The following is a 25,019-nucleotide window of genomic DNA, read 5'->3' as shown; positions in this document are numbered from 1 at the left end:
AACTTGTCTGGTTGACAAACCAAGCCAAAAGGGAAGAAAGAGGAAGTTGAACGTTGTTGTTGACTTTTATACTGGGGTTAGTGTTCTGACTGCGCATGTCTGGATTTCACTTAAAAGGAAGTGACGTCACCAATGTGCACATGTGTGTACGTGGATATGTATATACGTGCGTGTGTGTATGTGGGTGTGTGTATGTAAGGAAAAAACATGTCCGAAACAACATAAACGTAAATAAAAAATTAATTTTTTTATGATTTGAATTTTTATACGTTTTGGTTTTGAAAAAAAAATATTTGGTTTCTTTTGTTTCATATTAATGTTTACATAATTCCCCTGCGATTAATATTTATTGTTATTCAAATGTAAATAAATATTTTGAGGGCTTTTGGGAATTTGAAAGGTTTTAGCAGGTTGTTATATGCCAGAGGGGGGGGGGACATGTAATTATATACCAGCATGGGGGAGGGCAAACATGTAATTATATACCAGCATGGGGGGAGGGCAAAACATGTAATTATATACCAGTGGGGGCGGGGCAAAACATGTAATTATATACCAGCGTGGGGGGAGGGCAAAACATGTAATTATATACCAGCATGGGGGGAGGGCAAAACATGTAATTATATACCAGTGGGGGCGGGGCAAAACATGTAATTATATACCAGTTGGGGCGGGGTAAAACATGTAATTATATACCAGTGTGGGGGTAGGGCAAAAACAGGTAATTATGTGCTAGCGGGGGAGGGCAAAACATGTAATTATATGCCAGCAGGACGGGGGGGGGGCAAATTTTGCAACCGCCTCAGGCGGCAAAAACTGATGCTACGCCACTGTATATATGTGTGTACATTCAAGCACGTCTTATTAAACATGACGCAGTTGTTCTTTTTTCCGATTTTGTTGGATAACTTTTCAATTCGTGGAGTGGTGGTGTTTTATTTTGACTCGTATGTTGTATATTATGGAACCCAGTAATTGTTGTTCGGCCATATTCTTCTACGAAACTGCCTCATCCGCCATAGTCTCCAAACTTCTCACCTACTAATATAAAAAACGCCTTCATCACCAGAACACAAGATTTTTACGTTTATTTGCGTTGGCACAAGTGTGCTGATTCTGGTGTTTACCGGAGAGAACTTGAATGCCTACTAGACACTATCCTCGGGTGTCTAAGATCTCTCTATAAAGGGGTTTGTCAGAACAATCTGGCATGAGGATATTTTTTCCAAAGAAGTAAACCCTGACCAAATATTCAAAATAACATAGTATTCGCACCAAGCTGGATACTCCACCAGACTAGATAAATTCTTGCCATGAAATCCAGTAAGACCATGAGACCAACATGAAAGATATACTACAACATATGAAAATTGTTAATTGGGGAGAGGAAATTTATGTTCTCAATTTCTTTACTAACTCAGTGTTTGAAAGATAAAGAACTTTAATGGAACATTCGAATATCTATGTATCTCATATAGAGTTCAAGTGTTAGCCCCTGGTTGTGGGCCCCTTGATTTCTGAGAACTTCGATTGAAGTAAAATAAAACAGAAAAAAAAGTGTTTATTTCGATCAATAAATTTTTGTTTGAGCTGAGATATGTTCATATGAATTTAAAAGTTAAAAACCGCAAGAACTTTCTTGTCAACCAGATAGCAATATAAACCCAACATTATAATTTAATCAAGTGAAAAAAAAAAATTTAAAAAAAAAAAAAAACATTAAAAAAACATTTAAAAAAACATTTTTAAAAAACATAACAAAACATTAAAAAACATTAAAAAACATTTTAAAAAATTAAAAAACATTTAAAGAAACATAAAAAGAAGATAAAAACAAAAAAAGACATTTAAAACACATTAAAAAAAAACATTAAAAAAAACATTTAAAAAACATTAAAAAATATTTAAAAAAAGCACACAGAAAATATTTCAGTTTGAGTAATAGTTGCGTTCGATCTATGTTTATGGATTTTTTTGTACATTGAAATACTAAATAAACGACTTTTTTACAAAAGTTTATTTCCACATTTAATATAAATATACATATACAGGTGCTTCTATATTTAAATAACGAAAAAATATTGAATTTAGAATTAAACAAATGGTGCCTACGTAAATTGTCATGTCACAAATATTTTTCAATCACGGAAAACGATATAGACATGTGTAAAATCTGGTGGTTTAGTGTCAAAACGTATTTTTATATTAAAGTAAAAAAAAAAAAAGACTTGTTTTTAAAAATTATCATGAAAAAGCAAAGAAAAGTCAGCTTACCGGCAATCCAGTCTTCCAGACAAACTAAATATGAAGGGAAAAAAAAGATGAAAATATTAAAATAAAAGGTAAACAAATATACGACAAATAAAAATAACCAAAGGCAAGATAAAATACTCTTCTACCTACTTGCATAAGTTTTTTTGGTAAATGTTTACATTAGGTCCACCTCAACAATTTTCTTTAAAATAACGGGTAAATATCCAGATCCGCTACTACAGAACACCGAACACGAACACCGACCACTCTAATTTGTTTTTTATAGGTAATTGAGGTCGCTGACAACGAATCTCGAATCTGATAGTCAAACTTGGGGCAAATTTACCGTTTGCATGGTATTAACCCCTGAACCCACGAACTACTTTCCACCATTTTGCAGCTTCCGTTTACGCTACGCGCATGCACGCTGTAGCATAAACGACGGCTTCACCAAGCAAACTACGTTGGGGGAGGGGCTTTTTTCCCCCCAGGACATAGAATTTTCTAATTTTCAAAAATACATCATAGCACTTTTTGGGTGGAAAATTTAAAATTAGCTGAAAAAGAAATAAAACAAGAAAAGGAAAGCACTTCAAGTTGGAGTAGGAGGGGGGGGTAATTTATCTGGGTTTTTTTTCTTGGAACATAGAATTTTCAAATTTTAAAAAAGTAACGCACCAACATTTACCAATTAGAACACCATTTAACATTTTCCGAAGATTTTACTGTTTACATTGGGGGCACGAGCGGGGGGGGGTTGTTTGGTTCGGGGGTTAATACCATGCAAACTGTAAATTTGCCCCAAGTTTGACTATCAGATTCGTTGTCAGCGACCTCAATTACCTGTAAAAAAAACAAACAAATTAGAGTGGTCGGTGTTCTGTTGTAGCGGATCTGGATATTTACCAAATAACAACTTTTATAAGTTTTCGATTATGCTGAACAAGAAAATATTATTTACATTTTGCAGACAAGTAGTTTTTGAGATACAAAGACTTGTATTATGCGCTGTAATTCACTGGCGGCTATGTTTATACGTGCGCATGATAAACAAATCTACATTTCTGGGACCGACACTTCCACCCAGCTAAACAAAATTCACTTTCTTTTTCAGAAATTAGTAACGCGCATCTGTAAAATTTAAACGAGATTTTCTTATTCAGCATAGTCGAATTTTTTACATTATTCTCAAAGCCGTTCTTTACATAGGGAGGTTGAGAGTGTTTATTCCGAAAGCCGTTCTTAACATAGTGAGGTTGGGATTGTTTATCCCGAAAACTATTCTTAATATGGAGAGGATGGAAATGTTTATTCCGAAAGCCGTTCTTAACATCGGAAGGTTGGGAGTGTTTATTCCGAAAGCCATTCTTAACATGGGGAGGTTGGGAGTGTTTATTCCAAAAGCCATTCTTTACATTGGGAGGTTGGGAGTGTTTATTCTGAAAGCCGTTCTTAACATTGGGAGGTTGGGAGTGTTTATTCCGAAAGCCATTCTTAACATGGGCAGGTGTGGGGTGTTTATTCCGAAAGCCATTTTTAACATAAGGAGGTTGGGGTAGTTTATTCTGAAAGCCATTCTTAACATTTTTAAAGAAAATTGTTGAGCTAAACATATGTGTTTAGCGCAAGTTTATCCATAAATTATTTAAAAAAAAAAAAGAACAACCTTTAGGGGTCACTAGGGCATTTTTGTAAGAAGGAAATGCCAGTTAACCGTTTAAATAGCGAGAATGTACGTGTTTTTCTATTTTCAGAAATTTCACCGAAACATTTTTGAAGAGCAACGTTTTAAATGTTAAACATATTTTTCGAAATCAGTGAAATTAATGCAGGAGCAAATTAGAGTTTATCTGTGTATGTGTGCAGTGTGTGATCATGACCAAACCTGGTATGATGATGGTTCCCCACCTAGGGATGGTGCACACGATCTATCTATCTATCTATCTACCTATCTATCTCTTTCTCTCTCTCTCTCTCTCTCTCTCTCTCTCTCTCTCTCTCTACCTCTCTCTCTCTCTCTAGATATATATATATATATATAAAGTAGTAGCATTCGTGTGCATGTGTGTGTGGGTGTACAATTCTCCTGCAGCCCACACAAAGCAAAATCATAAGATAGAGGGTGTCTCTTACAGACACAGACTGGACACGCCGTGTCTCTAGACTGGTCAAGATTAAATCATTCCCTTCACTATCTAACTCACCCCTGTTTGACTGATTTACAGTATCACACTGTCAATCAAAACAAACTCTTTTATATCCGAGTTTCTGTTATATTAGGGTCTCTTATATCCGGGTTATCTATATATATAAAAGCCAAACGTCTGTGTGTATGTATGTATGTATGTATGTATGTATGTTTGTTTGTAACGCTAAAACTTTTGAAAGACGGAACCAAACTTGACAAATTTGGTATCATATCGAAGCCCCATTACCCGGATGACAAATATCGAAATTTCACGTCAAACGGACCACTAGAAGTTGGTCAACTGATCAGTTATCTTCGAGGGGGGCCCCCAAAAAACTTGTCATTATCTATATATATAAAAGACAAATGTTTGTTTGTAACGCTAAAACTTGAGATGAAAGATTCCTCTCCCCTAAGAATAAAACATATGTTCAATATCTGCTTTTGTTTTTTCATTGTTTATACGGTCCCGAGCAACGCCGGGTAGCCCTGCTAGTCTTCTATATATATAAAAGCGAAACGTCTGTGTGTTTGTATGTTTGTATGTAACGCTAAAACTTTTGACAGACACAACCAAAGTTGACAAATTTGGTATCAGATTGGACGTTGATCACCCGGATGACAAATATCGAAATTTCACGTCAAACGGACCACTATAAGTGGGTCAACGTATCAGTTATCTTCAAGGGGGGCCCAAAAAAACCTGTCATTGTAATGGTTTTCATTACGTAATTCTTGAATGATCCAATGTTTTTTCTACGTAAAAAAAAAACGCTTAGTCATGTCACGTGACGTGACGTCAACATCCACTAATGGCGAACAATTGTAAATAACAACTTTTTTCACCGATACTTTTGCAATTTCTCTTCTCCTTCGTTATATATATTATTAAACTTCATGAAAATGTCTCCAACGTGATTAACTGGTTAAAAATAGTATTTATACAAGAACTTTAACGAAAAATGTCAGGAACAAATGTACAGGAATAAAAAAAATCAGCTTTAAAAATATTCGACGATAAGAAAAATATCATAATATTTATGGTAGAATATAATTAGCCATTTTCTATATTACCACGTGACCTCATACCTCTTAAACTGGAAGGGGGGAGGAGAGGAGGCCGCTTCAAAATCAACACCGTCTTTCTCTTTTTTCTCTCTCTCTCTCTCTCTCTCACCCACTTACTCTTCCCTCTCTCTCACCCTCTTTCTCTTGACGTCATACCACTGTTATACTGTGGGGGGGGGGGGTAGAGGCAGCTTCAAAACCAACAAAAATAGTGCACCGCTTCCACGCCATTATCTCCTATAGATGCACATTTTATTAGAACCGCTTGTGCCGGGGGAAGGGGGGGGGAAAGCCAAGTGCACAGTTTTCCAAAGCATTACATACTATACAAAAAAGATGCACATTTACCCTCTTCTCTCACTCTCTCTCTCACTCTTTCTCTCTCTCTCTCTCTCACTCCCTTTCTCTTCTCTCTCTCACCCTCTTCTCTCTCTCTCTACCTCTTTCCTAACTCTCTCTCTATGACCATATTTCTCTCTCTCTCTCTCTCTACACCTCTTTCTCTTCTATCTCTCACCCTCATTCTCATCTTTCTCTCTCTCACCCTCTTTCCCTTCTATCTATATTAGCACTTAGCAAGACCAATAGGCAACTCGACGATGAGAGTTCAAACGTGCACAGTAGTGAAATTTGGGAAAGAGGATGGAACAACATTCTCTTCTGCCTCTCTCTCACACTCTTTATCTTCTCTCTCTCTCTCTCTCACCCTGTTTCTTTTCTCTCTATATTAGCACTTATCAAGGCCAATAGGCAACTCGAGGATCAACTCGACGATGAGAGCTCAAACGTGCACAGTAGTCAAATTTGGGAAAGAGGATGGAACAACTTTCTCTTCTGCCTCTCTCTCACACTCTTTATCTTCTCTTTCTCTCTCACCCTGTTTCTTTTCTCTCTATATAACCACTTATCAAGGCCAATAGGCAACTCGAGGATCAACTCGACAATGAGAGTTAAAACGTGCACAGTAATCAAATTTTGGAAAGAGGATGGAACAACTTTCTCTTCTGCCTCTCTCTCACACTCTTTATATTCTCTCTCTCTCTCTCTCTCACGCTGTTTCTCTTCTCTCTGTATTAGCACTTATCAAGGCAAATAGGCAACTCGAGGATCAACTCGACGATGAGAGTTCAACCGTGCACAGTAGTCAAATTTGGGAAAGAGGATGGAACAACTTTCTCTTCTGCCTCTCTCTCATACTCTATCTTCTCTCTCTCTCTCACCCTGTTTCTCTTCTCTCTATTTTAGCACTTATCAAGGCCAATAGGCAACTCGAGGATAAACTCGACAATAAGAGATCAAACGGGCATAGTAGTGAAATTTGGGAAAGAGGATGGAACAACTTTCTCTTCTGCCTCTCTCTCAAACTCTTTATCTTCTCTCTCTCTCTCTCTCTCTGACCCTGTTTCTCTTCTCTCTGAATTAGCACTTATGAAGGCCAATAGGCAACTCGAGGATCAACTCGACGATGAGAGTTCAAACGTGCACAGTAGTCAAATTTGGGAAAAAGGATGGAACAACTTTCTCTTCTGCCTCTCTCTCATACTCTATCTTCTCTCTCTCTCACCCTGTTTCTCTTCTCTCTATATTAGCACTTATCAAGGCCAATAGGCAACTCGAGGATCAACTCGACGATGAGAGTTCAAACGTGCACAGTAGTCAAATTTGGGAAAGAGGATGGAACAACTTTCTCTTCTGCCTCTCTCTCACACTCTTTATCTTCTCTCTCTCACCCTGTTTCTCTCCTCTCTATATTAGCACTTATCAAGGCCAATAGGCAACTCGAGGATCAACTCGACGATGAGAGTTCAAACGTGCACAGTAGTCAAATTTGGGAAAGAGGATTGAACAACTTTCTCTTCTGCCTCTCTCTCACACTCTTTATCTTCTCTCTCTCTCTCCAACCCTGTTTCTATTCTCTCTATATTAGCACTTATCTAGGCCAATAGGCAACTCGAGGATCAACTCGACGATGAGAGTTCAAGCGTGCACAGTAGTCAAACTTGGGAAAGAGGATGCAACAACTTTCTCCTCTGCCTCTCTCTCACACTCTCTATCTTCTCTCTCTCTCTCACCGTGTTTCTTTTCTCTCTATATTAGCACTTATCAAGGCCAATAGGCAACTCGAGGATCAACTCGACGATGAGAGTTCAAACGTGCACAGTAGTCAAATTTGGGAAAGAATATGGAACAACTTTCTCTTCTGCCTCTCTCTCACACTCTTTATCTTCTCTCTCTTACCCTGTTTCTATTCTCTCTATATTAGCACTTATCAAGGCCAATAGGCAACTCGAGGATCAACTCGACGATGAGAGTTCAAACGTGCACAGTAGTCAAATTTGGGAAAGAGGATGGAACAACTTTCTCTTCTGCCTCTCTCTCACACTTTTTGTCTTCTCTCTCTCTTTCACCCTGTTTCTTTTCTCTCTATATTAGCACTTATCAAGGCCAATAGGACAATCGATGATCAACTCGACGATGAGAGCTCAAAGGTGCACAGTAGTCAAATTTGGGAAAGAGGATTGAACAACTTTCTCTTCTGCCTCTCTCTCATACTCTATCTTCTCTCTCTCTCTCACCCTGTTTCTCTACTCTCTATATTAGCACTTATCAAGGCCAATAGGCAACTCTAGGATCAACTCGACTATGAGAGATCACAGTGCGTAAATTATTGTAAAGACATTGGTGGCCATTTTTTTTGTTTCTTTTTCTAAATGTGCATTTAAAGTGCATAAATTATTGTTAAGACATTGGGGGCCATTTTTTTTGTTTCTTTTTCTAAATGTGCATTTAAAGTGCGTAAATTACTGTAAAGGCATTGGTGGCTATTTTTTTGTTTCTTTTTCTAAATGTGCATTTAAAGTGCATAAATTATTGTTAAGACATTGGTGGCCATTTTTTTTGTTTCTTTTTCTAAATGTGCATTTAAAGTGCGTAAATTATTGTTAAGACATTGGTGGCCATTTTTTGTTTTCTTTTTCTAAATGTGCATTTCAAGTATGTAAATTACTGTTAAGACATTGGGGGCCATTTTTTTGTTTTCTTTTTCTAAATGTGCATTTAAAGTGTGTAAATTATTGTTAAGACATTGGGGGCCATTTTTTGTTTTCTTTTTCTAAATGTGCATTTAAAGTGCGTAAATTATTGTTAAGACATTGGTGGCTTGTTTTTTATTTTTATTTTTCTAAATGTGCATTTAAAGTGTGTAAATTATTGTTAAGACATTGGTTGCCATTTTTTTGTTTTCTTTTTCTAAATGTGCATTTAAAGTGTGTAAATTATTATTAAGACATTGGTGGCCATTTTTTTGTTTTCTTTTTCTAAATGTGCATTTAAAGTGTGTAAATTATTGTTAAGACATTGGTGGCCATTTTTTTGTTTTCTTTTTCTAAATGTGCATTTAAAGTGTGTAAATTACTGTTAAGACATTGGGGGCCATTTTTTGTTTTCTTTTTCTAAATGTGCATTTAAAGTGCGTAAATTATTGTTAAGACATTGGTGGCTTGTTTTTTATTTTTATTTTTCTAAATGTGCATTTAAAGTGTGTAAATTATTGTTAAGACATTGGTTGCCATTTTTTTGTTTTCTTTTTCTAAATGTGCATTTAAAGTGTGTAAATTATTATTAAGACATTGGTGGCCATTTTTTTGTTTTCTTTTTCTAAATGTGCATTTAAAGTGTGTAAATTATTGTTAAGACATTGGTGGCCATTTTTTTGTTTTCTTTTTCTAAATGTGCATTTAAAGTGCGTAAATTATTGTTAAGACATTGGTGGCCATTTTTTTGTTTTCTTTTTCTAAATGTGCATTTAAAGTGTGTAAATTATTGTTAAGACATAGGTGGCCATTTTTTTTGTTTTCTTTTTTTAAATGTGCATTTAAAGTGTGTAAATTATTGTTAAGACATTGGGGGCCATTTTTTTGTTTTCTTTTTCTAAATGTGCATTTAAAGTGTGTAAATTATTGTTAAGATATTGATGGCCATTTTTGGGGGGTTTCTTTTTTGTTAAGACTATGAAGCAACAGTAAGTGAAAGGCGTTCATATTTACATTGTTAAACACCTTAAGAAATAGTTTACAGCATCTACTCACTGCAAAGCGAGTACCCAAGCATACAGTAAAGTGCGGGTACCTTTGCTAGTATGTTATAATGTTAGTCCAAGATACATTTACTTTTTATGAGTTTTTTTCTTTTTTTCGTGCAGTTTTTTTTTCAATTCCCTTTCATTATCCTATCAGTCATAACAATTATATCTCTCCTTTCTTGTTTCTTAGATTTTTATGTCAACTGCTCAAATAGTTTTTTTTATTTGGTTAAGCATTCCACATTGAAATCTTTGACTAAACTAGCTATCAGAGTTTTTTTTCCTAGTCCTATGATGCAGCCATCTCTTTATTGTTCAGTTACTCTTAGCAAGATTATTAGAGAGAACACTAGTCCATGGCCACGTTTTCCTCTCTTAACGGCTCAGCCTCTGCTTGGTGAGATTCTTCAAGATAATTTTGACCTATTTCTATCTGTTAAGTGCTCAGTCACTTGTAAGTAAGAAAAACATTAGTAAAAATGGGATTAGATAGACCAAGGCTCGGAATTAGGTTCAGAAATAGGGTCAGAACCAAGCATGTTCATGCCACGTGAGTCGATCACGTTTTTGGACATGCGTATGATGTCATGGCAGAAAATGAATTCTCAATATAGTTTGCTAGTTTTAGTGAGATTGGACCGATGGGGAGACAGACAGACAGAGAAAGACGGAGTCCAGTCTAGATCGAATCAGAGGAGTGTCTCCCTTAGAAAGCGAGGAAGGAAGTTTTAATCATGTAGAATTCTTGAATGTCATTATCACTGCGACCGGTCGAATGTAATAAAAGAACACATTTTGTAACTGCGGTCTTCATGTCATCTTTCTACTAAAAAAGGTAATGTACATCCCTCCCTCCTTGCTAATATATGTGTTAAAAGAACTGTTAACCCTCCTCTCTAAATATATGTTATAAGTCCGCAGTATAAATGTCTTTCTCCTTCCTTCATCAAATATGAATGTCCCCATGTATCTTAAAAAGACCCCGCCGATACAACAACTTTTGACAAGATTATTCAAGATAATAACAATTGACACGAGATAATTACAGTTGGCGCCTTACCTAATGGGCTGCAAACATTATCCGTGCCCCAACTTAATTTGATATCAACATTATACAACAGTTAATGCATTTTTTAGTCGTGTGCAAGTGACTCTGTAAGTCACACCGTCGGTCGGTCTGTCGGTCTGTCCGTAACAATTTTGTGCTTGGCCTTTTTGGTTAAGATCAAATGTCTGTTGTTAATAGATGCTGTTCTTAGCTTTTCTTGGCGCTTGCACAGTACGAAAGAATCACGGGGATCAAGATAAACTGCAGCAAGTCGGTCGGACTGCGGTTGGGTGCCTGGAGTGGCAATGCAAACCTCCCGGCGCCTTTTAGCTTGATGGATGGCCCAGTTCAGATCCTCGGCATGTGATTCGGACCGGGTTTCTAGCTTGATAAGAATTGGTCGGAGGTACGGTCAAAGGTGGCAGCTGTGGTCAATGCGTGGCTTCCTAGGAAACTTTCCTTAAAGGGTAGAGCTGAGGCGTGCGCCACATACGTCTTCCCTCTTATCCTTTACTGATTGTCTAACAGCTCTTGTCGAACTCTTGTCCTCACTCCTTTGAGTCAGAGGAAGACACTGGGTGAGCAGACAGGCCTAGATTCAAGGTCCGTGTGAGGGAGGTTTGGGAATGCCGGATTTGAAGTGTCATCGAGACGCCGAGAGGCTGGCCTTCCTAAGCCACTACTTTCAAGACGATCAACCCCCCCCCCCCGTGACACTGCCGCCTTTCCAGACCTCATTCTCGACCCCACTATCGAGAGTTGTTGCAGACCATGGGGAGATTCAACCTTCCTGAAAGAGTGCCAAGCTGTGCTAAAACGACTACCAGGGTCCAGCGACCTTGTGACTGCCACCCGTAAGGAACCCCACAGGGATCTAGTGAGGGGGGGCCAACGACGACTCGCTATGTGTGCATTTGGGTTGGCAGCAGAGTGAGATCCACTCCGCGTGGAGCTGGGCACCAGGCTCGAGTCATCTGAACAATTCAGAGTTCTCTCTGTCCTGGCGACTGGCCCGAAATGTGCTTCCCCTCAACAATATACAATGCAGTTCTGGTTTCTTGGAGTCACCGGCCTGTCCCCATTGCGGGACGACGGCTGTAGAAACAACTGATCATGCATTTTTGGATTGCTGCGAACTCCGCCAGTACTGGTCTACGTTGGCGTATCAAACGTGAACTCATTTTTTCCCCTCCGACTTTGACATTTATAGGACTGCACCTGCATACATTTGGTGCAGCCGTATCATTCACAAACTGAATCGCGACATCTGTCGTATGTTATAGGCTTATTAGCTGTCCAGTATCTTGCTGATCAGAGTTTCCTATATTCTGTCTGGTGAGAGTCCACTGTAAAAATCGGTTACATTTAATGGAAGTAGTAAAGTATACTCTCTCTAACAAATTCATCCTACCACCGCCACTCACTTACACCATTCCAGACCGTTCACAGGAGACATTTAAAACCGACCACCGGTTAGAATTTATCTAAAAACTGGACTGGACTTACGCTGAAACGAATCACGGTTACTTTGCCATTGAATAGCATAAAACATAAACACAATTTATAAAGCATTTATTATAATAAACTTAAATTAAAACAGAACACAATCAGTTACCTGGAATTGAATTCACAATTACATTACTTCGATTTTGTTATAACCCGCATGGTTAGAGTTTTATGAAAACCTGGATTTACATTTACGTGAAACGCACCAAACTTACTTTCACAAACACAACTTCCGTTTTGCTCTTTCCTTCCGTTCTTTTATTTTCTTTCTTTCTTTCTTTCTTTCTTTCTTTGTAAGGACATGTTTTCGTTGCCATAGTAACAACTTTTTATCGACATTGTTTCAGTGTTTATGAATATTGAAATAAAATACATTACTACACATTATTAATAATATCTCACTTTTAATCAGTTTTATCGACTTTTGAAAACTTTTTTAACTCTTTTTAAATGACAACGTTAATGGTCTACATCGCAATCCTGGCGAGAATGGCGATTTGGACGTCGAGACTGCAAGATGGCCGGGGGGGGGGGCTACCCTTTTCTGACCAGGATCTGATCGCTTTCTTTAAGCACCAACTATGGGTAAAGATCAACTGCGACAGAAGAAGGCTGCATCGCGTGGCTTTTGAAAGAAGATGAATACAGTTAGCAAGTCTGTGTGTACGAAGAGGGGCCGAATTTGAATACGAGTTTCCCGCCAAGGTGTGGAGCGCTCGGTTCTAAGGTTTCTGTCGGAGCCCCGCCCCTTTCCAATTCTACTTCCTTCATAAATAAATCTTGTTTTCTTTATTAGAAAGCCTCCAAGAACCCCAGCCTCCAAAAACAATTTTATTTTTTTCCCCCTTTCCTCTCGAAATTCAACCCAACTTGGAGGAAATCAAATAAAACAATAACCCCCCGCCCCCGCCCTCACCGCCAATTTTTTCTTTTCTCCCGATATTTAGAACACCCCCCCCTCTCCCCTCCATTTAGAGGTTGCTTTCAAAACTCTGGTTCCTTTACAAACCAGAGTGAAACGGCTGGTCTAGCATTTCAGATAGTGTTAGGAGGGCCTTACTAACCAGGTTTTTTTTGTTTGTTTTTTTCCCCCCAAGTCCCTCGACACAAATGAAATTTTATTAATATTGTTATCTTTTTTATATTTGTTGATATAAATAAAAAATGTTTTAAAATTGGGTTTAAGTAGGACCCCCCCTCCCACCACATACACATAAATACAAACGGGACAAAGCGGGCGAGGGCAGAGCGGTAGCTCTAGATATATCTAAGGCTTTTGACAGGGTATGGCATGAGGGTCTCCTCAAGAAGATTAGATCATACGGTATCACTGGTAGAATACTTAACATAATTAAATCCTTTTTAAATAAGAGAAAAATCCAGGTTGTCCTCGACGATCGTATATCTAAACAATATGATATAAATGCGGGAGTGTCTCAAGGGTCTATCCTTGGACCTCTATTGTTCCTGATATTTATTAATGACCTCCCGACAAAATTGCCTCTGAGATGGGTATACATTCTGATGATACCACGCTCTATAGTAGGCATGACAGGAAAACAAATGAACACATATCGAAAGAAATGGCAAAAACACTAGAGGATGATCTCCAATCTGTAGTGGAATGGGGACAAAAATGGATGGTCACATTCAATGCTGCCAAGACTAAACTGGTTTCCTTTAATAATTACAAGAAACCTTCTCTGCCACTAATAGCAATGGCCAGTGACTCTTTATCTGAGAGTACATCTTTCAAACTGCTTGGCCTAACGTTCACAGGAAACATGAGTTGGAACAATTACATTGAAAGCGTCGACAGGACCGCTGCAAAAAAGGTAGGCTCTCTTTACTGAGCTAGAAAACTACTAACACCCGTAAGTATCCTGTACCACTATAAGGCAACCATTCGCCCATGTATGGAGTATTGCTGTCACATTTGGGCTGGTGCATCTGCTACTAGTCTCTTGCTCCTTTGTGACCTTGTACGTGTTGCCTTACACGTCCTTGACCCCTTGATCGTGGCCCAGTTATGATCTGCACCCTGATCGGTACAGTTATGATATGTTGACTGGGCAACCAGGTCTGCCAACCGTTAGTATGTCGCGTCACCCAGTGAGTTCTTCGTTAAGGCGTTGGGGATTCTTCTCGGATGCTCGGTCCTCAAGGCCTGTTCTCCGTGGATCGTCTAGTTATTCTGGGTGTTCGTTGACGGATACGGTGTCACAAATGGCAAATAAAGAAATATCCACATATATAGGGATCAACGCACATCAGCAACAAAACTCCGGAGGTTGGTTAATATAATATATAGTTCGGAAATTCATAAAAGAAGTATTTACACAATATACATATAGTTGACAATTAATTCAAGCAAGCAGTTAGTTCTACAACTGAGCTTCTGTTGTTGAAATACCTGGTCGGTATCACAGACTTTGCGTAATTCTCATTAAGTGATCGACACGTTATAAGCGTTGAGTTATCAGGCAACAAGCGAGGGGAACAGAGAGGAGAGGTTATTCTGCCGAGACTTAGCTCTCTTTGACTCTGATTCCGGACTCTCTCTTCTTCTCTTCTGACTTAATCTCTGATTTTTTATTTCTTTTATAATACAATTATTGAATGATGACGACACCCATGTTCGTCATCGACCAATCAAATTGCTTGATTATAATTTGACGGGGCCTTTTCTCATTGGTTGATTATACTTCGACCGGGCCCTTTTTCATTGGTCCATTTCCAAAATTGGATTGACTCCTCCCTTAATTAACGCCCAACTTACACGTTGTATTATTTAACTCCTCCCTGGCTTACTAATGGAATTTTTCCATACCCAGTAAATCACGCGATTTTATTTGTTTTAAAATTATCTATTGATCTCATTTTTCGCTTTGATAATTCAAAGGAATTTTAGTTTATCTTTGAATTAAGTTCTGGTTGTCGGCCGTTCTATTATATCAGACATTTTGTTTACATCAAAAGACCAAGAATGCATTTGTCGCTTTGAACTTATCGGACAACACATTTTCCCATCCGAGCAAAAATATTTCATAACTTCAATTTTCATTCGACCTGATTCACCAAATGACAATTCTCGATACGTCATATTATTGTTTTGAAATTTCGGACAATTCATTTTTTCCTATTCTTTGTTCTAAAACATAATGCCGAGTCACTGCGTGTGTTTCTCTTAGATCAAAAACAACCCGACTTTTCAACTTGTCAAATTCACAGATCAAGTTGGCTCATAGTTTTGCCAATTGCGGGTGTGAAATCCCCACCCCTCCGGCTACTGCACAACTATGATTTCGGCCATTGTAGATCAAACGCCTGTGCATTTTGGCTAAAATATTTTATGCATTCTTTTTCGCTTTTGAAGTCTAGAATGTGATTTAACCTCTCGTTACAAAGGCACTTTTGCCGCCGCCATCTCAACAACAGACTTAGCTCAGAATTTATTCACAAAAAAAAATTAATAATAATTTTTATTCCTTCAACCCGATCATCGTCCGGGAACAAAAAATTACTTTTAACCAAAAGAAACGTCACATCAACCCTACAGGTCTGATGTGGCCTCTCTTTAGTGTTACATTCGCCCCCCCCATGGGGCGACGCTCTCCACAGGATAATGGCGCCCCATGTCCGTTAACACTCAAAGAGATTCTCTCATCTCATAACACAATTCTGGCCTATTCTGAAAGCGAGAAATTGCTGAATTACATGCAAAACAAATAATCATGCAGAAGTTGAAAGTTCATATAAATGGCTACTGCCTTAACTCAGAGTGTTCAATGACAGTTCGTAGTGGTGGTTTCATAAGTACAAAATTTGTGTAACAAAATCGGTAATAATGAAAAGTGTCTCTTTTTTTTTCTTCGTTTTGGAACATTAAGCATGCAATTAGTCCTACATTGACATCACTTAATAGTGTTTAAAAATATTCTGTAGGTTCAGCTTCTTGTCGTAGGGGTGGATTTGGGGCGGTTCCTCGTCTCTCGTCTGTAGCTGGGCTGGGTTAATTCTGACCCCTTGTGATTCCTGACCAGGGCCGCTCCCCGCAGCGCCATGGGTCGCCAAGAGGCATTTAGAACACTCAATTCCATACATCCACTTCTTCAAATAACACATCACCACCACTAATAGCCCTTCTATACCCCCTATTCCACCCGTCAGACCCCCACCATCACTAAGTTAGGAGGGTCGCTCGTTGACTCCTGCTTAATTATGTGGTCCAACTGACGTTGTAAGCTGTCTAATCATAACCAGGCGATTCCGATAGACTACTCTAGTCTTAACTGTCCCTTTTCGACTATTCTAAGAAGCACCTTCTTTCGGAGTTACCTCAGCTCTAACCCCTATAGAGCTAATCTCGTAATCTTTCTCTTTTGGTTCGTGGTTCGTAGGGTTCAAATCATGCACTGCGGACCGTCAGACAACAGACTTCAATTACTTGAGGATGTTTGCGGCATTCAACCCTAGAATGCGCATGCCCATCCGTGGCATTTTGGGAAGGGGCACACCCTGTGTCCCCTTAGATTGTATAGTCAGCCTTTATGACTGATATACCTCCCGGCTTCTCTGCCGAATTTTTAACACTTCCTCCTGCAGGCGTGCAAAACGCCCAATAAGGGTGCTTAAGTGTTGCTCTATTTTCATATTAAGTACGGAGAGACCGCTCCATTTACATAGGCTAATGTCTTCTGTCCGTTTTCCACGGCTCTCAATCTTTGTCGGATACTTTCGACATTTTCCTCAGCAACCACACCAAACAGAGCTCCCCGGGCCCTACCTATGATAGGTATTACCGCCCGTCTATGTCGACCTCCAAGTTTATTTATTCTCCAGTCAACCATTCTTGACTGAGACCTCCCGGCTTTTCTGCCGATTTTTACTCACTTCCTTCTTTCAGGAGTTCAAAAATTGTTTGGATAAGGGTGACAAGTGTCGCTCGAAGTTCATTTTGAGTACGGAGAGACTGCTCCATCTACATAGGCTAATATCTTCTGTCCGTTTTCCACGGCTCTCAATCTTTGTCGGATACTTTCGACATCTTCCCTAAGCGACCACACCACCAGAGTTCTCATGGCCCTACCTGTCATAGGTATTATCGCCCACTCTATCGACCTCCAAGTCTACTTATTCTCCAGTCAACCATTCTTGACTGAGACCTCCCGGCTTTTCTGCCGAATTTTATAGTTTCTCCCGTCAACAATTATGACGGCTACAGAAGGTTGTCTCCGCCCGTGCACACCACTACCGTTGGTGTCCTTCGAATTAACGAGAAGACATTCTGAAGAATTCTTCCTTCTTGTGCTTTTCTTCTGAAACATTAAGGGTGCTTATCTTCTTCCTAACATGCGATCCCTGTTAGATGTTCCTTTCCACTAATGCGTATTCCAGACAACTAGCATTTAACTAAGCGGCCGATACTCGTGCTTTCGGTCGACTTATTCTCGTATCTCTTATAATAGATTTAGTCCGAGAGCTTACCCTAGTGTTCTATTCCTAGTTCCAACTAATCTATCTTCATCGTGACCTAGGGCGTTCTCTCTCTAATCCATGTCTTCGTGCTTATAGAGTTGACGGGTCGCAACTTCCTGTCGCCCCCAACTCTCCTCTGGACACTGGCCTCGTGCCGCCCTGCCAGGGGTATTCTCGGTACTAGGGTGCTTATCTTCTTCCTAACATGCGATCCCTGTTAGATTTTCCTTTCCACTAATGCGACAGGTTTCGGGCCGAGCATCTGGGGCGGGAGATGTGGACGTGGACCAATAGCGTTTCATCCTATCCAAATACCTATTTGGACAGGATGTTAGTTAGGAGAGGCGAAGTAGACTTCCTATCCTGTCCCACGTTCACTTGGCTAGGCCAGACGGACCATAAACTAGTTTGTTTTTTTAGTTATGGCCCAGCTGAAGCTAGGAAATAGGCCTAAGTTAGCGGGGTACTGGAAGCTAAACACCTCCCTTCTAGAGATACAAGACTTCCGAGATCAGTTAAGAGAATTGATTAAAAAGGCACTAGTAGGGGGCGGTTACCGGGAGTAAGTGGTGGTTAGGTCTCAAAGCCAAGATCAGAAGCTTCTCCGTCAAGTATGCCCAGTGCCTCGCAGTAGATAAGGCCAAGACGAAGAAGCAGCTAGAGCAGAAACTAGCTCGGGCTGCGGGGCAGAATGATAGGGTTAGTCAGGAACTATCTAAGCAGGACCTTCTACGTGAGACTAGCAAGCGTTACGAACGCCAAGTAGCTAAAGCTAGGCTTAGAAAGATAGGCAACAAAGCAGCCAATTCTGATGCAGACGTGCACCGTGAGGTTTCTAGGCGTGGCTAATACTTACTTTTTATTTTTTGAATACATACTTTCTATTTTTTTAATATTTACTTTTTATTTTTTAATATTTACTTTTTATTTTTTTAATATTAACTTTTTATTTTTTAATATTTACTTTTTATTTTTTAATATTTACTTTTTATTTTTTTATATTTACTTTTTATTTTTTGAATACATACTTTCTATTTTTTAATATTTACTTTTTATTTTTTTAATATTAACTTTTTATTTTTTAATATTTACTTTTTATTTTTTAATATTTACTTTTTATTTTTTAATATTTACTTTTTATTTTTTAATATTTACTTTTTATTTTTTTAATATTTACTTTTTATTTTTTAATATTTACTTTTTATTTTTTAATACTTACTTTTTATTTTTTAATATTTACTTTTTATTTTTTAATATTTACTTTTTATTTTTTAATATTTACTTTTTATTTTTTTAATATTTACTTTTTATTTTTTAATATTTACTTTTTATTTTTTAATACTTACTTTTTATTTTTTAATATTTACTTTTTATTTTTTAATATTTACTTTTTATTTTTTTAATATTAACTTTCTATTTTTTAATATTTACTTTTTATTTTTTTAATATTAACTTTTTATTTTTTTAATATTTACTTTTTATTTTTTAATATTTACTTTTTATTTTTTTAATATTTACTTTTTATTTTTTAATATTTACTTTTTATTTTTTTAATATTTACTTTTTATTTTTTAATATTTACTTTTTATTTTTTAATACTTACTTTTTATTTTTTAATATTTACTTTTTATTTTTTAATATTTACTTTTTATTTTTTAATACTTACTTTTTATTTTTTAATATTTACTTTTTATTTTTTTAATATTTACTTTTTATTTTTTTAATATTTACTTTTTATTTTTTAATATTTACTTTTTATTTTTTAATATTTACTTTTTATTTTTTTAATATTTACTTTTTATTTTTTAATATTTACTTTTTATTTTTTAATATTTACTTTTTATTTTTTAATGCTTACTTTTCATTTTTTCAATACTTTTTTATTTTTGAATAATTACGTTTTATTTTTAATATTTACTTTTTATTTTTTAATATTTACTTTTTATTTTTTTAATATTTACTTTTTATTTTTAATATTTACTTTTTATTTTTTAATATTTACTTTTTATTTTTTAATATTTACTTTTTATTTTTTAAATATTTACTTTTTATTTTTTAATATTTACTTTTTATTTTTTTAATATTTACTTTTTATTTTTTAATATTTACTTTTTATTTTTTTAATATTTACTTTTTATTTTTTAATATTTACTTTTTATTTTTTTAATATTTACTTTTTATTTTTTAATATTTACTTTTTATTTTTTTAATATTTACTTTTTATTTTTTAATATTTACTTTTTATTTTTTTAATATTTACTTTTTATTTTTTAATATTTACTTTTTATTTTTTAATATTTACTTTTTATTTTTTAATGCTTACTTTTCATTTTTTCAATACTTTTTTATTTTTTAATATTTACTTTTTATTTTTTTAATATTTACTTTTTATTTTTTTAATATTTACTTTTTATTTTTTTAATATTTACTTTTTATTTTTTAATATTTACTTTTTATTTTTTAATATTTACTTTTTATTTTTTAATATTTACTTTTTATTTTTTAAATATTTACTTTTTATTTTTTTAATATTTACTTTTTATTTTTTAATATTTACTTTTTATTTTTTAATATTTACTTTCTATTTTTTTAATATTTACTTTTTATTTTTTTAATATTTACTTTTTATTTTTTTAATATTTACTTTTTATTTTTTAATATTTACTTTTTATTTTTTAATATTTACTTTTTATTTTTTAATATTTACTTTTTATTTTTTTAATATTTACTTTTTATTTTTTAATATTTACTTTTTATTTTTTAATATTTACTTTTTATTTTTTAATATTTACTTTTTATTCTTTAATATTTACTTTTTATTTTTTAATATTTACTTTTTATTTTTTTAATATTTACTTTTTATTTTTTTAATATTTACTTTTTATTTTTTAATATTTACTTTTTATTTTTTAATATTTACTTTTTATTTTTTTAATATTTACTTTTTATTTTTTAATATTTACTTTTTATTTTTTAATATTTACTTTTTATTTTTTAATATTTACTTTTTATTTTTTAATATTTACTTTTTATTTTTTAATATTTACTTTTTATTTTTTAATATTTACTTTTTATTTTTTTAATATTTACTTTTTATTTTTTAATATTTACTTTTTATTTTTTAATACTTACTTTTTATTTTTTAATATTTACTTTTTATTTTTTAATATTTACTTTTTATTTTTTAATATTTACTTTTTATTTTTTAATATTTACTTTTTATTTTTTAATATTTACTTTTTATTTTTTAAATATTTACTTTTTATTTTTTTAATATTTACTTTTTATTTTTTAATATTTACTTTTTATTTTTTAATATTTACTTTTTATTTTTTAATATTTACTTTTTATTTTTTAATATTTACTTTTTATTTTTTTAATATTTACTTTTTATTTTTTAATATTTACTTTTTATTTTTTAATATTTACTTTTTATTTTTTAATATTTACTTTTTATTTTTTAATATTTACTTTTTATTTTTTTAATATTTACTTTTTATTTTTTAATATTTACTTTTTATTTTTTTAATATTTACTTTTTATTTTTTAATATTTACTTTTTATTTTTTTAATATTTACTTTTTATTTTTTAATATTTACTTTTTATTTTTTAATATTTACTTTTTATTTTTTAATATTTACTTTTTATTTTTTAATATTTACTTTTTATTTTTTAATATTTACTTTTTATTTTTTAATATTTACTTTTTATTTTTTAATATTTTTTATTTTTTAATATTTACTTTTCATTTTTTAATATTTACTTTTTATTTTTTTAATATTTACTTTTTATTTTTTAATATTTACTTTTTATTTTTTAATATTTACTTTTTATTTTTTTAATATTTACTTTTTATTTTTTAATGCTTACTTTTCATTTTTTCAATACTTTTTTATTTTTGAATAATTACGTTTTATTTTTAATATTTACTTTTTATTTTTTAATATTTACTTTTTATTTTTTTAATATTTACTTTTTATTTTTTAATATTTACTTTTTATTTTTTAATATTTACTTTTTATTTTTTAATATTTACTTTTTATTTTTTTAATATTTACTTTTTATTTTTTAATATTTACTTTTTATTTTTTTAATATTTACTTTTTATTTTTTAATATTTACTTTTTATTTTTTAATATTTACTTTTTATTTTTTAATGCTTACTTTTCATTTTTTCAATACTTTTTTATTTTTTAATATTTACTTTTTATTTTTTTAATATTTACTTTTTATTTTTTTAATATTTACTTTTTATTTTTTTAATATTTACTTTTTATTTTTTTAATATTTACTTTTTATTTTTTAATATTTACTTTTTATTTTTTAATATTTACTTTTTATTTTTTAATATTTACTTTTTATTTTTTAAATATTTACTTTTTATTTTTTTAATATTTACTTTTTATTTTTTAATATTTACTTTTTATTTTTTAATATTTACTTTCTATTTTTTTAATATTTACTTTTTATTTTTTTAATATTTACTTTTTATTTTTTAATATTTACTTTTTATTTTTTAATATTTACTTTTTATTTTTTTAATATTTACTTTTTATTTTTTAATATTTACTTTTTATTTTTTAATACTTACTTTTTATTTTTTAATATTTACTTTTTATTTTTTAATATTTACTTTTTATTTTTTTAATATTTACTTTTTATTTTTTAATATTTACTTTTTATTTTTTTAATATTTACTTTTTATTTTTTAATATTTACTTTTTATTTTTTTAATATTTACTTTTTATTTTTTAATATTTACTTTTTATTTTTTTAATATTTACTTTTTATTTTTTAATATTTACTTTTTATTTTTTAATATTTACTTTTTATTTTTTAATATTTACTTTTTATTTTTTAATATTTACTTTTTATTTTTTAATATTTACTTTTTATTTTTTAATATTTACTTTTTATTTTTTAATATTTACTTTTTATTTTTTTAATATTTACTTTTTATTTTTTTAATATTTACTTTTTATTTTTTAATATTTACTTTTTATTTTTTAATATTTACTTTTTATTTTTTTAATATTTACTTTTTATTTTTTAATATTTACTTTTTATTTTTTAATATTTACTTTTTATTTTTTAATATTTACTTTCTATTTTTTTAATATTTACTTTTTATTTTTTAATATTTACTTTTTATTTTTTAATATTTACTTTTTATTTTTTTAATATTTACTTTTTATTTTTTAATATTTACTTTTTATTTTTTAATATTTACTTTTTATTTTTTAATATTTACTTTTTATTTTTTTAATATTTACTTTTTATTTTTTTATATTTACTTTTTATTTTTTTAATATTTACTTTTTATTTTTTTAATATTTACTTTTTATTTTTTAATATTTACTTTTTATTTTTTAATATTTACTTTTTATTTTTTAATATTTACTTTTTATTTTTTAATATTTACTTTTTATTTTTTTAATATTTACTTTTTATTTTTTAATATTTACTTTTTATTTTTTAATATTTACTTTTTATTTTTTTAATATTTACTTTTTATTTTTTTAATATTTACTTTTTATTTTTTAATGCTTACTTTTCATTTTTTCAATACTTTTTTATTTTTGAATAATTACGTTTTATTTTTAATATTTACCTTTTATTTATTTAATATTTGCATTTTATTTTTGAATATTTACTTTTTATTTTTTAATATTTACTTTTTATTTTTTAATATTTACTTTTTATTTTTTAATATTTACTTTTTATTTTTTAATATTTACTTTTTATTTTTTTAATATTTACTTTTTATTTTTTAATATTTACTTTTTATTTTTTAATGCTTACTTTTCATTTTTTCAATACTTTTTTATTTTTGAATAATTACGTTTTATTTTTAATATTTACCTTTTATTTATTTAATATTTGCTTTTTATTTTTGAATATTTACTTTTTTTTAATATTTACTTTTTATTTTTATGTTAATTTTTTATTTTTTTAATATTTACTTTTTATTTTTTAATATTTGTTATTTTTAAATATTTTTTATTTTTTAATATTTACTTTGAATATTTAATTATTTACTCTTTATTTTTTAATGCTTACATTTAATTTCCTAATAATAATTCTTACGTTTGTTTACTTTTTATTTTTTAAGTTTTACTTTTTTGTTTCTGACTAATTTTTTAAATATTTATTTTTAATTTTTAAATATATACTTTTAATTTTGTTAATGTTCGATTAATGTTTTAATATTTAATTTAATCTTTTTAAAATTTACTTTTTTTAATATTTACTTTTTTTTTAATATAAACTTTTTATTTTTTTAATATTCACTTTTTATTTTTTTGATATTAACTTTTTATTTTTTTGATATTCACTTTTTATTTTTTTGATATTCACTTTTTATTTTTTTAATATTCACTTTTTATTTTTTTGATATTAACTTTTTATTTTTTAATATTTATTTTTTATTTTTTTAATATTCACTTTTTATTTTCTGATATTAACTTTTTATTTTTTTGATATTCATTTTTTATTTTTTTGATATTCACTTTTTATTTTTTTGATATTCACTTTTTATTTTTTTAATATTCACTTTTTATTTTTTTAATATTTAGTTTTTATTTTTTAATATACACTTTTTATTTTCTGATATTCACTTTTTATTTTTTTAATATGACCTTTTTTTTAATATTCACTTTTTATTTTTTTGATATTCACTGTTGATTTTTTTAAAATTCACTTTTTTTATATTCACTGTTTATTTTTTTGATATTAACTTTTTATTTTTTGATATTCACTTTGTATTTTTTTAATACAAACTTTTTATTTTTTGATATTCAATTTTTATTTTTTTGATATTCACTTTTTATTTTTTAAACATTCACTTTTTATTTTTTGGATATTAACTTTTTATTTTTTTAATATTCACTTTTTATTTTTTTGATATTTACTTTTTATTTTTTTGATATTCACTTTTTATTTTTTAAACATTCACTTTTTATTTTTTGGATATTAAATTTTTATTTTTTCAATATTCACTTTTTCTTTTTATTTACTTTTTATTTTTTTGATATTCACTTTTTATTTTTTAAATCGAAACTTTTTATTTTTTTAATAATAACTTTATTTTTTTGATATTCCCTTTTTATGTTTTTAATATTTAGCTTTCATTTTTTAATATCCACTTTTTATTTTTTTAATATTCACTTTTTGTGTTTTTAATATTCACTTTTTATTTCTTTGATATTCACTTTTTTTTAATATTAACTTTTTTTTTGATATTCACTTTTTATTTTTTTAATATTCACTTTTTATTTTTTTGATATTAACTTTTTATTTTTTTGATATTAACTTTATATTTTTTTGATATTAACTTTTTATTTTTTTGATATTAACTTTTTATTTTTTTGATATTCACTTTTTATTTTTTTGATAT

At 30.9% G+C, this 25,019-nt stretch overlaps 1 protein-coding gene across 1 annotated transcript in view; it reads right to left on the bottom strand.

The window, feature by feature from the left end:
• The window catches only part of LOC145271287 (uncharacterized), a 126,969-nt gene that overhangs the window by 88,843 nt on the left and 13,107 nt on the right, over nucleotides 1-25,019 (bottom strand). Inside the window, exon 3 of the mRNA XM_080126838.1 lies at nucleotides 2,275-2,298. Within this exon, the coding sequence (XP_079982964.1) occupies nucleotides 2,275-2,298 (24 nt within the window). The remainder of the gene's footprint in view (nucleotides 1-2,274; nucleotides 2,299-25,019) is intronic.

This window comes from Euprymna scolopes, chromosome 46 (genome assembly GCF_053919585.1).
Source record: "Euprymna scolopes isolate OS-2025 chromosome 46, ASM5391958v1, whole genome shotgun sequence".
NCBI classification, from domain to species: domain Eukaryota; kingdom Metazoa; phylum Mollusca; class Cephalopoda; order Sepiida; family Sepiolidae; genus Euprymna; species Euprymna scolopes.
The sequence above is the reverse complement of the archived record's forward strand: the minus strand, read 5'-3'. Positions and strand labels throughout refer to the sequence as shown.